The sequence below is a fragment of the Homalodisca vitripennis genome, chromosome 4 (genome assembly GCF_021130785.1).
Source record: "Homalodisca vitripennis isolate AUS2020 chromosome 4, UT_GWSS_2.1, whole genome shotgun sequence".
Taxonomy (NCBI): Eukaryota; Metazoa; Arthropoda; class Insecta; order Hemiptera; family Cicadellidae; genus Homalodisca; species Homalodisca vitripennis.
The window spans coordinates 93,144,800-93,160,846 of record NC_060210.1 but is presented as its reverse complement, the minus strand read 5'-3'; the positions used below and the strand labels follow the sequence as shown (position 1 = coordinate 93,160,846).

At 34.7% G+C, this 16,047-nt stretch overlaps 1 protein-coding gene across 2 annotated transcripts in view; it reads left to right on the top strand.

Moving 5' to 3' along the window:
• Nucleotides 1-397: 397 nt before the first annotated feature.
• LOC124359770 (zinc finger protein 883-like) overlaps nucleotides 398-16,047 on the top strand; it is a 44,042-nt gene continuing 28,392 nt past the window's right edge. For both annotated transcript variants that reach the window (XM_046812785.1, XM_046812784.1), the window contains exons 1-2: nucleotides 398-593; nucleotides 12,180-12,359. In XM_046812785.1, coding sequence (XP_046668741.1) covers nucleotides 552-593; nucleotides 12,180-12,359 — 222 coding nt within the window. In that variant the 5' untranslated portion in view covers nucleotides 398-551. The remainder of the gene's footprint in view (nucleotides 594-12,179; nucleotides 12,360-16,047) is intronic.

Below are 16,047 nucleotides of genomic sequence, written 5' to 3'. Positions count from 1 at the left end.
ACTATTGAACAATGATTTTGGACCGATTCAAAATTCACCCTTTCTTTAAAATATAGCAAAATTCTTTTTGACCCAAACTTTTATACGTATATAATATTTATTTTATTTTACTTTAAATTAAACAAATCTTGTATTAAGCTTTACTCAGCTGATAATTAATTTGACATGTTAAATATTTATACTATTCAAATTGTTGTTTCACACCTGACGATGGCATCTTTGATGCTGAAAGGCCTCATGCATTAAAAATCTATTTTAAGCTTATACTTAAGTAAATCCTAGATTTTTATGAGTAACATCAAACTATATATTATGTACTTTGTATAGTATTAACCAGAAAAAATATCAGCTGATCTGACAATCTTTTAGGCAACAATCTTTTTTTTTGTTTGGTTGTGAATTGTGATTTGATTACCGGACGATATTATGATTTAGCAAACTAACCTCTTCATCCTTTATTAGTTCTGAACACTGAAATATCTACAAACAAATTGTAGTTTTAATACTGTGAGCATGAAGCCTTAGACTAACTTTAAACTCTCTATCTCATTATGAAACAAGAGACACAAGACTGCTTTGCAGTTAAAGTTGCTGTAAGTATTTTCACTTAACATAGATTTTGGCTTGTTTACCAACAATCGTAGTTTTAGTATTGTTTTAATTGGATATAGCACTGTGGAAATCTCTTTTATTTTATTCCCAACAAATATAAAAGCTTGTAAAGAACTCTTGTTGGATTTAGGTTTTGGAATACTAGAATAGAGTGTAATGGAATATCTCTGCTGACAAATTTAACACTTTCACTGCAGCCTCCTAATTTTGACAACTTTGAAAACACACTGCAGTTTTAAAGATTTTAAAATAGATATTTTTTTAACAAATTGTAAGAAAACCACGGGACTTACATTTTTTTAACCAGAGTTTCTACAATAATGCTTATGCATAACTATTTTTAATCAGAAAATCTTGTTTTACAACTTAAAAATATAATCTTGGCTGCAGTATAATAAGCGGCCACCAACACAATTGGATTATGATTATCGAATGATTTGAATCATCAATATTCAAGACCATCCAAAAGACTGAAAGCAAAATGTCAGAACAAGTAATATAATAGATATTTCAAAGAACAATATGGTTTTGCGGTAGCTATAAGTAAAAAGCCCGAGCGGCAAATCACGAATTTGACGTTATCAACGTATTCTGCTCACCCTCCTGAACAAAAAATATATATAGTACTAGGGGGTGCAAATGACAAATAACATGATTTTAGGGGGTATATTCATAAGTGGTTAAGTGTCTAATGTTTTAATGTTCAGTTTGTGTGCTGTGTCTGGATAATCTGTTTACTTGAATATTATCTGCGGCCGGGACTGATAGCAGCCTGATAACGTATCTGTTATCTGAGTTCTCCGGGCAGAGTCAGTGCTTCACAAGATATCGTGCTCAGTAGATTGGATTGAGTGAGTGCGTTGCAATCATGAATCATCCATCCACTAGTTTGACCAACCCTAGTGAATTATGTGTGTCGGAGTGTTTAGTAGGGCACGTAAAGAGTTTACGTTTTAACCTAAACAAAATTATTTCCTTTTTAATTGAACATGGAATTTTTAATAATGAGTGTATTTGTTCGTCGTGCAGTCGCGTGTTGTTTTTGAACCGGGAGACTTTGTTGTTTCGTTGCGATAGGAAAATTAGAAAAATTAGTAAGAAAAGAAGTTTTAAATGTTGCAATTTTTAAAAATCCACTTTTTTGTTGCTGCTGCTCAGCTATATACGCCAACACACTAATGGTAAGTGTTCTCTGTTAATATCCATCTATATGTTTATGTTAGAGTTTTTCATGATTTATTAAGTTTCTTTCACTTTATATAATTGCCTTTGCATTACATTTCAATTTATATTTCTGATCAGCCCCTCAAGAATTTGATATTTTACTGATAGGTACTATCTCGAGGGATGTTTTTCTTTTATTGACAGGCTGGAGGCACTCGTCTCATTTCGATAACAAGTAATTAATTTGTTGCTCGAAATTAAGAAAAACATTGTTCATTTTGATCAAAATTCTGCTCATTTCAGTATTATTTTTCATTTACGTTTGCAAAGATGGCGACCCATCCGATGACGTCATCACAAGGTAGAATCATGGTCACAAAAGGTCACGTGACGCTCGACGTCGATGTACAACATGGAAATATTACTCCGCGCGTGAACAGTTGTTCCATTTTTTATGTTCTAGAACTTCGTTATTTCTCATTTCCACCCCATCAAACCTTATATTTTTTTTTTATAGGACGATTCCAATAAGTTAATTACCCAAAACTCGTATTTTGCCACTCCGGCCGTTTATTTGTTAATTACCGGTTTTGCTAGTTTTCAATCTTAGAAATTAATGTATAAATATTAATATAATTTACAAATAGTAATATAATTGTAAACTATATATACAAATTATTATATATTAAATTATATGTAAATATAATTTATATAATTACACCAAAACATAACATTTACTTACTTTATGCATTTGAAGAATGAACATGAATACTTGTGAAACAAAGAAGACGTCACTGTTCTTGTTGCTATTAGTCAATAACAAAACACATGATTTTAATTTTAAATTTATTTCCAAACATGATTTTACTTTGAATTAATTTTGAGTGATCAAACTGAATTATATTTTAAGCTTTTAAAATCGTATTATAGTGAAGCTATACTTTTATATGTAAAATAGATGTAGGCTATTTGTTTCAGATTACATAAAATAACTAAACTTTATTGAATCGACTGCAGCGTAGTACTTACGATTACTTTAGCCAATCTGAAATGGTATTTCTGCAGGTAGTGATGCCATGAAAAGTACATTCATTAATCAAAAAGAAATAGTTTGTTTGATTTCAAGTAAAATAGTACACAATTTTTCATTACATTCATAATATCAAATTTAGAATGTTCAAAACAAGTCTTCTGAAGATGTTTTTAGGTACGTTGTATTTTTGACGTGACAACGTCTTAAATTAGGTTGCGGCTCGGAGTCACTCATGAAAAAGTGTAACGCCCGGTAACGTTACGATGCCCGTCCAGTGGGTCCGCCGCACGGGATCCGCACGGGATAAAGCAGATAAACTGTGGGTCCGCCGCACGGGATAAAGCAGATAACTATGTTTATTCGTGAAAATGTGGAGTGCTTAGATTCGTCAATTTACAACAACTACAACAATAAAGGTAAATAATTGTACACTGATATTTCATTATCGTAAAACTATGATTGATTGATTAATTGTTAGATTGACACAAAAGTTGAGAAACTGAGTTTATAGGTTATGTCATACTATTGACAAATGTTGATAGTGTTAAGTAAATTATTAGTTTAAATCACTCTGCAATCAATCGTAATTCAGTCGATTGAGAAGAAACAGCGCGTATTGCTAGTCAAACATTTAAAATAACAAATTATAACCTCTAACCTGTCATAACAGTGCTACCAAACAAACGAAACTAAACCGACCAATCACCACGCGCGGAGTTAGAATTTAACTGTGTTTAGCAAGAATTTCAAAATTCCAATTTTAGTAAATGTTTTATTCAACTTTACCATTTACAATAACAAATTTTAATTAATTTCAAATTATGTACAATGTTTTAGTAAACAAAATATATTTCTATAGTTAAAATTTGTGCAATTCTTATTTTCATTCAATTTATTGTTCCTATTGTGCAATTTAATAATATTCATATCAATAAATATTCTACCGAGAAAAAGACGTCACGTAAAATCTTCGCCCGTAAAACCGACTTTACAGGCAACCATAATGTTTTTTAATCATATCACATTAAGGTAATTCATAGCATATGCAACTATTTCATTTCAAAGATAAACCTAGCCATAAAGGAATTGGATGAGTACAAAATTATAATAATCTTGGAATCATAACTTAATTGCCAAGATTACGGCTGGTGAACTAAAAAGAAAAGCATTTTCAAACCTCGGGTCCTTACTATTAAATGGTTGGAAAATCTATTTTCTAATTGTACGTAACATTAAAAAAAACAATTTGGCTAGTAAATCAGTGCCATAAAGAATGAACTGTGATGGAAAGGCAATTACTAGTATTTGGTTAGTATTAATATAATAACTAATTAGTGTACTAATATAATATACTACGCTAATTTCATTAACAGCCAACTTTTTTCCAAACTCGATTTCTACACGTCGTGTCTTTAATAAAGTAGATCCAATATAATGGACTCAAAGGATACAAGGTTGGTCTGCCAGCCACGCACGTATTGTACTACTGTATTTCATTCGTATAACATAAAATACAGCATTCACGTGATAATTCCCCTGAAACATATCCACCCTCATAACTTTGATGCGTATACTCACTACTAGTGTAAGGACAGTTAATAACAGCATTATGTCACATTGTACTGAATTATTGCAAACAATGTGAGTTGTTAGAGCTTCCACTTAGTAAATAATAGCGTACTTGTAGACATAAGTATATAAATTCCTAAATATCCCAGCCTACACGGAATAACTATTTTTAGATTAGGAAGATGACAGCTGAAACCATATTTAATCTAGCAATAAAGTAGGAGAGGCAGTCAGACCACGTACCCCGTACAATAACATAGAACCATAGTTCTTTTTATACATTTCTTCTGTTCATACTTATTATAAAAATGTAGTATAAAAAGGTTTCTTTGCAGTATATGAAAATGTCATTTCATATTAGAATTTTAATTCAATTTCCTGTGATTATGGAAGACGTTTTAAAACTCTTAGCTCGTAGATACAGTAGGAATCAAATGTTTATAATCAATGTGTGATGATACGACCCGATTTTGTATAATCTACGTAATATAACCAAGTAAAAAGTAGTTCTCGTAGTACCGCAAGTAAATATATTGTGAGGCTTTAAACCAATTCGCATCTTATAAACATAGAGCCTAGTTTTCGTTAACTCGATAGAGGAGTTTCTCTAGGACAAAATTTTATTGCTAGTCTCTAGTTTTGGTGTGGGTTCAAATGAGTGTGTATAATCACACTCAAAAATATTATACATATTAAAAAAATTTTTTCTGATATCATATGATTTTACTAAAACAAATTTCTAGGCCTTTTTATTACGGTCAGATGATACTAATTTAACTTTTCATCGTATTTTTGCCGGTTTCTTGTAATTTTTTTTTTTTTACTTTCCTTGCAGTGAAACACTATTTGAATTCCACCTTCTAGTTTTCATCTTGTCAATAAAAAGCTGGACAATTCCGGTTTAAAGAAGCAAGGTCATTCATTATCTTGTAACCATTTAGAACATTGCTCATTGTTTATTAAAATATTTTGAGCCAATATCAGCATATTCATCGCCATTGATCTTGTCATTGTCACTAGCCTTCTCCTACATAAATTAAATAATAACAGCTGGTAATGACGTCACTAGCAACAGCTGGTAATGACATCACTATTCTAAATAAAGAAAGCTGGTAATGATTATTTATGAATATCTATAGGTAAAATGTCGTATTCGATAGTATCAATATTTAAAATCGATAATCATTATCCAATTCTGTTGGTGGCTGCTATTATACTATGGCCTAATGTTTTTTGTAAAATATAAAAAAATTACCAAAAAACATCACCATGTACTAATCTATAATATTAATATATTTCTCATTATTATTTGCTGTATTCAGCATTATCATTACTGTTACTATAGGCTAGCTACAATAGACAATAGACAATAGACAATATTCTTTATTAACATATTCTTCAAGAACAGTTTTGCGTCAAATATAACATGTGGAATAAATTCATAAAAATGTACATTGTCAAGTGATTAAACATGATTTGAATCAAGAACAAAAACTCATCAAGAGAATAAAATGGATGTTTTTTAGCCAGTTGCCAAGCCGTTGTCTCAGGTGCTGGTCATCTGTCCCCTTCACTGCTGCTGGAAGATGGTTCCAAAGCTTGGATCCCATGTAGCTTGGCTTCTCTCATATTTGGTCAGGCGGTGTACAGGGAGGCAGTAGTTTGTTGCATGTCGGGTGTTGTATGTGTGCAGTTGTGATCCAGTCTTGAGTGGATTCAGAGTCTTTGTTCTAGCATATGTTTATGGTCTCAAGTATGTACAAATTCCACTATAGTTAGGATTTTGAGCTCCTTGAACTTTTCCCTACATGATTCTCTGGGTGATAGATCACAAAGTGCCCTTATAGCTCTCTTTTGTTGAATAAGTACACGTTGCACATTTGTCTTGGATGAGTTTCCCCAGACTAATAGCCCATATCGAAGATGCGTCTCAAAAAGAGAGTAGTAGGCTATTTTGGCAGTGTTGAGATCACTAATGGTCTTAATTCTTCTTATTACGTAGATTCCTGTGCTTAATTTCTTACAGAGGTTATCCACATGAGGTGTCCAATTTAGATGTTCATCGAGTGTGATGCCAAGGTAGGTGGTGCTGTCAGTAGTTTCCAGGTCTGGCAGTCTTGTCACTGTTTGTTTTTTGTTTCCAAAAATTAATTGTTTTGTCTTTGATTGGTTTACAACTAAGCTGTTCTGTTTACAATAGTTAATTGCTGTGTTTAAAGCTGTGGTGGCAGTGGTTGCTATAATATTTGGATTTTTATTACCTAGCAGTAACACCGTGTCATCAGCATACATAAGTGGTGTACAATGGCTTTGTACACATGAAGAGAAGTCATTCGTGAATAAAATGAACAAGACTGGTCCCAGTACAGAACCTTGTGGCACACCTCTTGTTGTAGTCTGGGTTTTTGATTTCACAGACTGAATTGTTCCTTTATCCATGTGTTTAATCTCTACTATTTGTTCTCTGTTGAGAAGGTAGCTCTCAAACCAGTCAGCTGCTTTTCCCCCTCAATACCCAGGTTCTTAAGCTTTCCCAGAAGTTGATTATGGTCCAGACAGTCGAGGGCTTTAGAGTAGTCAAAGGAGTTATTGCCATAGGAAATGTTGTCAGATTCTAAGTGGTCAATAATAGTTTCGACTAAGTCAACTATAGCTGTAGATGTTGACTTTCCCTGCCATAAAAACCATGCTGTTTGTTGTTTAACAGGTTTATGTTGATACAAATGTTGTAATAATCTGGGCTAGGACAAGTTTCTCTATCACCTTAGAAAATGTGCTGATAAGGGAGATGGGCCTGTAGTTGTTTGCATCAGTTACATCACCTTTCTTAAATTTTGGGTAGACTTTTGCTACTTTTAGTAGTTCTGGAAATTTTCCTTGGGCAAAAGACTTATTAGCAATGTCAGTTAGTGGTAGCTGGATTTGTTCTTTGCAAGCTTTTACGATTTTTGCTGATATTCCATCCACCCCTGCAGACGGTTTTGCTTTGAATGTGTTAATTACACTGATTACTTCCTGTTCTGTAGTTGGGGGTGCAAGAAAAGGCTTGGTATGTTGTGATGTTGGTTTTGGGAACTGGGAAAGTAGTGTTGATCTGACCATTTTGTTTTAGAGTGTTTATCTGCAATCATGACAAAGTGATCGTTTAGATGGTTCGCAACGGCAGCTGGTTCATTTACTTCCCGTCCTTCTAATATGCAAAGTTGTTGGTAGCATTTTTCTTTTCTCCCATCTTCCTTTCATTATTTAATGATTTTCCAAAGTGTTTTTGGTTTGTCATTTGATAGGGCATATACTCTTTGCTACTTCTAGTCGTTTAACAGTTCTTAGTTTTCAGATCATATGCATTTCTTTTTTGCCATTGCATCGTTCTTGTCCTCTTCTCGTCCTGTCAGGTTGTATTGTCAAATGCCTCAAGGAAAATGTTCTTCAGTTGAACTGTCTCTCTGTCTGCAGAAAACTTTTTTGCTTTGTTCTTTTCCTTTTTTGACTTGGTGACAGGGCAGGTTATGTCCAAAGCATTTGTCAGAATCTTGCAAAAATTTTCATATGATTCATCTACAGAGACTGACTCGAGAACTATTTTCCAGTCTTGTAGGTCTAGCAGACTCCCCATGTTCATGATGTTTCTCGAACTGAGTATTCTATTTTCTGAAGTCAAGGACTGATCTTTGTGTTTCATTATGTTTCTAATTGTACATAGTTGGGCAGTGTGGTCTGATATTGCTGTATTAATGATCGTCACATTTAAGTATTCATGGTCCAGGTTTGTACAGACACAAATCTATGGAGGTCTTTGATGTAGGCGTGATTCTAGTAGGAGGAAGAGACAGTCGTGTCATGTTATGACTTAAGAGAATTTCCGACAGGTGTTTTTGGTCAGGTCCACTTTTTATAATGTCAATATTAATATCTCCCATTATTAGCACCGGGTATTTTGATGTCGGTATTTTGTTTAACATCTCCGACATCATCTCAAGGTCTTCTTCCAGATTTCCCTGGTTTCTGTAGATACCCAGAACATAAAACACATGTATGCTCTGTCTTAATTTTTACTAGAGCACCTTCTAATGTCAATTCTCTACAAAGATCAGATATGTCAATGGCCTCAGAGTGTAGTGAGATGTTTTCACTGGCATATATTGCAACCCCTCCCTTCTGGTGATGTTTCCTGCTGAAGTATGTGATTAGTGTATATCCAGTAAAGTCGTGTGTTAAGCAGGAGCTGTTGTTTTAGTCCATGTTCTGTAAGAATAAGTATGTCTGGTTTAGTACTGATTAGAAGTTCATTTACATGATCAATTTTGTTGGCTACTCTGTCAGTGTTTTGGTGGAGAATTTTAAGGATGTCGTGTGTTTGTCTTCCATTGCCAGTTTTTGCTATTTCTAGTCCTTGGTTTTTGCTAGATGGCATTGTTCTAAAAAATTACTTGATGACTTCTGAGACATTGTATTAGTACTGTCATTTGTTCTCATGTAGGTGTCTGCTGTTCTCTTGATTTCGGTTGAAGATTCACCTATGTATTTGTTGAAGAAGAAGTCTAAAAAAGTGTCATTGCTTTCGCGAATTTTTGCTGTCATGGAGGTCCTTTGTGTACTCTAAAAGTTCCAAACACTTTGGGTTTTTTTAAAGGTTTCCTTTGGAGTATAATTTTGGATCTTTCTCCAGATGTTGCATGGGTAGGGAGCATTGTCCTTTTTGTTGACTAAAACCTGGATTTACTCCATTACTTGTTTCTTCTGCCTTTTTGGCAGGGTGGAGTATGGGCTGTTTTGATTTGCTCTTAGCCATCTGTAGTGATATGCTGAAGTGGTTTTTCTTGATGTTAAGAGTTTTATTTTTATTGGGAGTGTTGGCTCTCTTAAGTGTAGACAGGCTTATGGATTTTTAGAGAATGGGGTATGGTGAGATCAGTTTTGCTTGTTTGCTTCCAAAGTTACTTCTTGTTTACTTTGAGTCATCTCTGTCTCCAATCTTTTTACTTCTTGCTCTAAAATGTCTTGTTTGGATTTCAGTTGAGCCATCTCTAGAAGCAGTAATGTAATATCAAGAGAAGATTCTGGTTGATTTTTTGAAAAGTGTCTATTAGTGTCTGACTCCTTGTAAGGTCTGTGTTCTTCAGTTGTACAGTCTGCAATTACTTCATTTTGCTTAATTTCTCTCTCTTAGTTGTGTTATTGTTTTTTCTAATTCTTTAATCTTTGTTAGGTATTCATTGAGGGTTTGAGTTTGTTTACAGTCTTGTTCTTCAAAAGCAGCTTGCAGATGAAGTCGGTATTGTTTCTCTTTTTCAAGTTGTTTTTCTGTTTCATAAACGTTTTCTAGAAGAATTTCTATTTTTTTTAATGTATTTTTCTTCAGTTTCTTTAGTCTCCTCCAATTTTGCTTCTAGAGATGCTAAAATTGGCCATGAGATTGGTCTTTTCCTTTTCAAGAATTCTTTTTTCTTTTAATAGTGCTGCACCGATTTTAGCTGCCATTTCTAGTTTTTCCTCATTGTTTGCGTACGCCATTCTCTTCAAGGCTTCTCTCCAGTTCCTGAATTGAAGTATTATGGGGAACGCTATGATTTGGGGTTGATGAGTGATACAGTGTGGCGGTGACCTGTGAGAATGCATCTCCTGTAAAAGATGGTGTGAAATCATTTAGGCTGGTGTCTGGTTGAACAGAATTGGAGTATCATTGGTATCAGTATGGGATGGTTGTGAAAATGTAGCAGCACATTTTGTTGCAGTGCCAAGTTTCAGCTTCAGCTTTTGTAATTGTTTTGAGTATTTTGCTGTCCATATTTACACACTTGGTATGGAACCACATTGCGCAGGGTCCTGTACAGCGTATGGCAGAGTACTTAACTCCTATAGTGCATTTCCCACAGGGGTACTTTGACGTTTTTTTGTTATTATTTTGAGACATTTTATAGTGGAAAGGAGTGTATCCAGCTCAGGGTCAATTTCAGTCTTGACAGAAGGTCCAGTATTGAAAAGGTCGAAGATGAGTATATAAGAGTACACAGTGTTAAATTTGGCTGACTTTTCTGGTCAAATGAATAAATGAAAGTACAGTGTTGAATGGAGATTTGGCTGACTTCTCTGTCAAGTGGATAAATTTACATATATTTACAATTGAAATCTATTTATGTTTAGTGTGGAAAGTCTTGAAACATGGTTCTTTGCGCATGGCAATTTTGGTTTACCTACACTGACAAGAAGTATCTCTTCTTGCACCCTTGCCTGATTGTTTTTTTAGTTTTAAAGAGCTGTATTTGCTTATAGCCTATTTGTTATTTGAGTAAAAAAACAATTTCAAGAAACTTACTTGCATCTCCAAGAAGCCCATCAATAGTAACTTTAGGATCATTATCTGTGTCATCTTGGAATAAATAATCACTAATCACTTAGCACTTGATTGTCTTCAATACTGTCACCATTCATTGTATTTCCTAACAAAGCAATCGTAAACTATAGTAATAGCAATCAAAACAATAACAATGCAAACAACGAATTCGCAGAATGACAGCAAACGGCTGGTTAGTAAACAAACTACTTTTTTCTGATATTCCAGATGACTGCTAACAACATTTTATAGATCATAATCCATAGAGTAAGAAATAAAGACAATGAAATTGATGATGATTGATATGTTAATTTATGCTAAAACAATGATTGGTAGGAACTAGGGAACTCAAAAGAAAGATTTTACTACACAATATTATGTACAGTATATGACTATATTTTGTGAATTTTTTCTTTTCTTCATTAATAAATTTGAATCTCTTTCTTAACAGAACAAAGTTTATTATTTCATGCTTTAAGAACTCATGTATAACAAGCATACTTTTGAGTAAAAACAAGCAAACAAAGAAACTTTTACAAATCAACCAGAATAGGTCTGCCAGTACAGGAACAATAGATGGCCAGTTCTAGGGTTAAAAGCCAAAAGAGGAAAGTACAATGTATGATGTTAAACACAACATAGCGATAATGTTCAAGTTTACAAATCAACCCCCCTCTCAATATTGTGTTATAAGCCGAGGTTGGTTCCGGCAGTTTCTCCCAGGTCTAAAGCCAGCTAATACCAAAATACACTCATTGGGAACTGTAAAAATATGGTTATAATAGGGTTAAGTATTTCCAAAACATTTTAGTACAAATTGAGGAGAGCTATGCGGTGTTAATTATCCACCTGTTCAACTGGTTTTCATGGCTTTAACAGTGCTAATATTTTAGACCTTTAAAATACTTAATGAAAGAGCCAGTGATCTGAATGATGTTAGGAAGTTGAAGAAGCCACCCTCTTACTTTGGAGCCCAAATGTTTTGAAAATCCAGAGAATATTTTATCTATTCTTGTAGGCTTACCAGTTTTTAAAACAATAATGCCAGCCTCAAGCTCTTCGAAAGTAAATGGTCTTGAGATTTCAAGAGGAGCTTGATGCAATCTTGTAATTTCATCAAATTTGTAGAAAACAGGCCATTTTATATTCAGTTGCTTTGGTGCTACAGGCCGCTTGGTTACTTCATTTGGGTCTGGTTGGACAGAAGAAGTTTGGTTGATATGTTTGTCAACTTCAATGTTTAGTAGAAGTCATCATTATCATATATCTATATACAACTGTACATGAGGTACAGATAAAAGAATCACGTGTTAACTTATTTTCAAGTTAATATCAAAGTAATGCTTATTTAATGATTAAAATTAAAGTGGACTTCCTGAATGTAATTTTTAATTGTCACTAAGGGTTTTGCTACAGAGGATTATAAATTTAATTTGTAATATTGTATACAAGTGATTTATTTTTCAGATTTTTGAATCTACACAAGTTGCCCTAAATGTTGAGTTTTTATCACTTATACCTGCAACCATTGATCTTTCATCATTTTTCATCACTCTTGCAGAAGAAATGCAACTTACATTTTGTGAACAGATTGATAATGGCTGTCCTGTACTTCTTGGACTATGGAGTAATGTTTTAAAAGCAGAGGTAAGTTGCAAATACGTTTGTGTATGTATCAAGCTATCTAAAAATGTCTGTTAAATAAATTATTTTGATCTGAATTAACCCAAGCCTGAGTAGTTAATTGGTAAATTTAGTAATTTTTATAAAATGACTGGTGCTTAGTAAATGTCTTAGAATTTTAATTTTATTAATATAAATTAATTAGATCAATTCATTAGTCTTGATTTGATTAGTTTTTGTCTTTCTCTTTTATTTTTATTACAAAAGAAAATAAATTTTTAATTTAAAATGTAACAGGAACAGTAGTGGGTTAGAGTCTTTTGGTGCAAACTAAATATACAATAGATCCAAGTCAGGTATTGGACATGAGGTATTCATACTGGATTGGGTGTCTCCTAAACAATATTATTTTTAAAACTTTCCTAATCTTGGCATACACTGGATTCAACATCCAATTCCTATGTATTAGGTTTATCTCGTGATTAAATTTAGATCCTGACTAACAGTAGGTATTAACTCTATTAATTTGGTTTATTATATTCAAACAGATTTTAATGTAAAAATACATTTGGAAATTATATTTTACTAGTATTAATAAAATGCAACCGACCAATGCATGGGCGCTTCAGAGGAAGATGCAGAGGACCGTTCAAGATGGAGGAGCTTTGTTGGTGCGGCTAAATATCACCTTCGATATATATGGCCCTGGGAGTAAGAGTAAGTAAGTATTAATAAAAATTGCTGGTGTGAAACCTAATTCCCAGTACTTCTTCTTCTTCTTCTAAGAAGCAGCCTATTGCCATGAACTTAAACTTCAATGGCATTTTAACCTTGAAGTGTACTATGAGGCCAAGCAGTTTATAGTTTCAGCAGTACTACACACCACCAAAAACAACTGATCATATCCTCCTGGGAAAATTCACTACCCTTGTTCAGATTACCAAAGATGGTATAGCACTCCCTTGCCATTGCAGGAAGTCAAAGAGCATGTGTTCTGCAGTCTCCTCCTGCTACAGAGTGGATTCTCCCGGAGAATGTCGACTCTATGAAGATGCTTTTTCAGGTGACCATGTCCCGTAGTCAAATTATACTCGAGAAGATACCACTACTTAAGGAGAGAAAGTTAAATGCCAGAAGGTGGATGGTTCTGTCATGTTAGACGCTTACCCCAAGTTTGTCAGGCGTGAGCTCTTTCATTCCCAGATATCCCTTCATCTCCAGGAACCCAAGAAACAGTGACATTGTTGATTCTGCCAAGAAAAGAAACGACTTGATAGTGACATCTGTTTTAAAGATTGTTCTATAGGGACCTTACACAAGGAAAGTTCTCTACATGGTCAGCACTTCAACCTGTCAACCAGAGTGAGTGGCACCTGCAGGCTTGGGGCCAAACTACTGTCACTGCGGGCAGACTACCACCACCCAGGAACTGCTGTGTACTGTTCGCCAGTACAAACGATGTTGCCGCCGGCAAGACTCACAGTATACTAGAACATCTAGAGCGACAGATAACTGCTCGCCTCAGCTCTTCGGCCGTCATTGTGTTAACTCTACCACGATCTCCCCTGGAACCATGCATGTTCTCATCAATTCCTTCATGGAACTTGCGAGCTTCATATTGGAGCTTTGTGATCAATAAGAGGGAGGTGAAGTACTGGTATTCAGTTTGGAAGACACATTGTTTACCAACCACGGCATGCATCTGCGATTGCCCAGCAAGAGGCTACTGGCTGATCTTGTGGTGGGAGGCTCAGTCTGCGCTCGGTTAACTGCTGCCTCTGCACCAGACTGCTCCTGTTGCCTCTACTTGTGATCTTCCCTCCTCCCCGCCTGTGTCCAGGACATTTGCAGCCATCATAACCGCAGTCTCTGGTGCGGTCAAGGACACTCCCTCATGATAGCTTCGCAGAGGCTATCAAGAGTTGTAGTAAAGTGGTAAAACAACAGCCCGACCATTCACCAACAAACAATAAAACTGTTTTTTAGAGACTCCACTCTCCAGCGACGGACTCAATACATAATGACATAACGGTTTCAACAGGTAAAACATAGATCTCTGTAAAATTCTAAATTTCAACCTGGAAAACAGGTAATGCCAATATCAATCAAAAGAAGGTGGTGTGGCAATATTTTTGAAACAAAATTTCAAAGCCTCAATTTTTCAGATCAAAGAAACGTCCGAAAAAGATTTTGAAGCAGCCAGAATCAACATTCAAAGAAATGCATCAAAATTAGCGGTTGTTGGAATATACAGGTCTTGCAGTGATAATGAAGACATCTTTTGCTCAAAATTAGAACTTTTTAACAGACTTGACCAATTGCAATCAAGATTACATCTTGATGATCAATTTCAACATTGACACTTTTGACAGCGTTCATCCTTCCACTGTTCGACTTGCCGATCTATTAAGATCATTCCATCTTAATCTGCTGGTGAAATCACCCACATAAGTGACGCCTACAACAGCATCGGCAATTGACAACATTATCTCAAATCTTCCAACTGTCACAGTGTCTGTGGTTAATACGGCAATATCAGACCAATATGGCCAAGAAGCCATAAGTGGAGAAAAGCTTGAAAGGGAGCCTAAAACTACAAAAACAATTAGAGACGCGAGGAGAGAAAGTATCGCTCACCTCAACAAATTTCTCTCAAAATAAAATTGAACTTTTATGAAGTCTTCTGATAATGTAGAGCATCAATTAAAAATGTTTAATGATTGTTTAAATTTGTACCTCGCCATTTGCTGTCCTACTAAAAAAGTTATAGTTTGCCCAAAAAAGGTAAACAATTTGATCACTAAAGGAATTCTGGTTTTGAGAGAAAAATCTAAGTTTTTATCCAAAATATACAGAAGCACTGAAAATGAAGATTTCAACATTTATTTCCGAAACTATAAAAAGATGTATAGAAAAGTGATCCAAGCTGCAAAAGCATTTGTGTCTCTAAAAAAAATCCTCTCTTCAAAAAATGTTTCTAAAACAGTATGAGACTTTCTAGCTCAAAGTCGGGGATAGCCTGATAAAGGACAGGGCATGGGTTGTCCATGAGTTTAACAGATTTTTCATGTCTGTTGCTTGTGGGTGAGGTCCCCTCTCATCTGAACCAAAAGTTGTCCCCAAGTCTGCAACAGAGTCCACAACATCTACGGTGTTGCCTCCTGTCCTTGAGGAAGAGCTCGACCGAATTATCCAGCCAAAAAATCAAATTATTTCTGCTCATAAAGAAATGCTCCAAACCTATTATGATCCCTTTAACGGAATTAGTAAATTTATCTTTTAAAAAAGGAGTTTTCTTCTCCCTTCTGAAAATTGCAAAAGTCAATCCGATTTAAAAAAAAGATAATCTAACATCAATTAACAATTATCGGCCTGTCTCAATTTTGTCTGCTTTAAGCAAAATTTCTTTTAAAACTGTTTGTAATAAGAATGCTTTAGTTTTTAAATAAACACAACCAGCTTTCAAATAACCAATTTGGTTTTAGAAAGGGCAAGTCGACAATAGATGCAGTCGTGAGTCTGGTCGACACGGTTGTGGAGGGGATAGTAGGTCGAAATTCCACAACTGGTGTGTTTCTCAACCTAACTAAAGCATTCGATTGCGTAGACCACCTCAAACTGCTTGACAAATTGGAATCCCATGGCATTAGAGGTGTGCCCCTATTGTTGCTTAGTTCATTACTAAGTCATCTTATCACGAGTTGTTCAGATT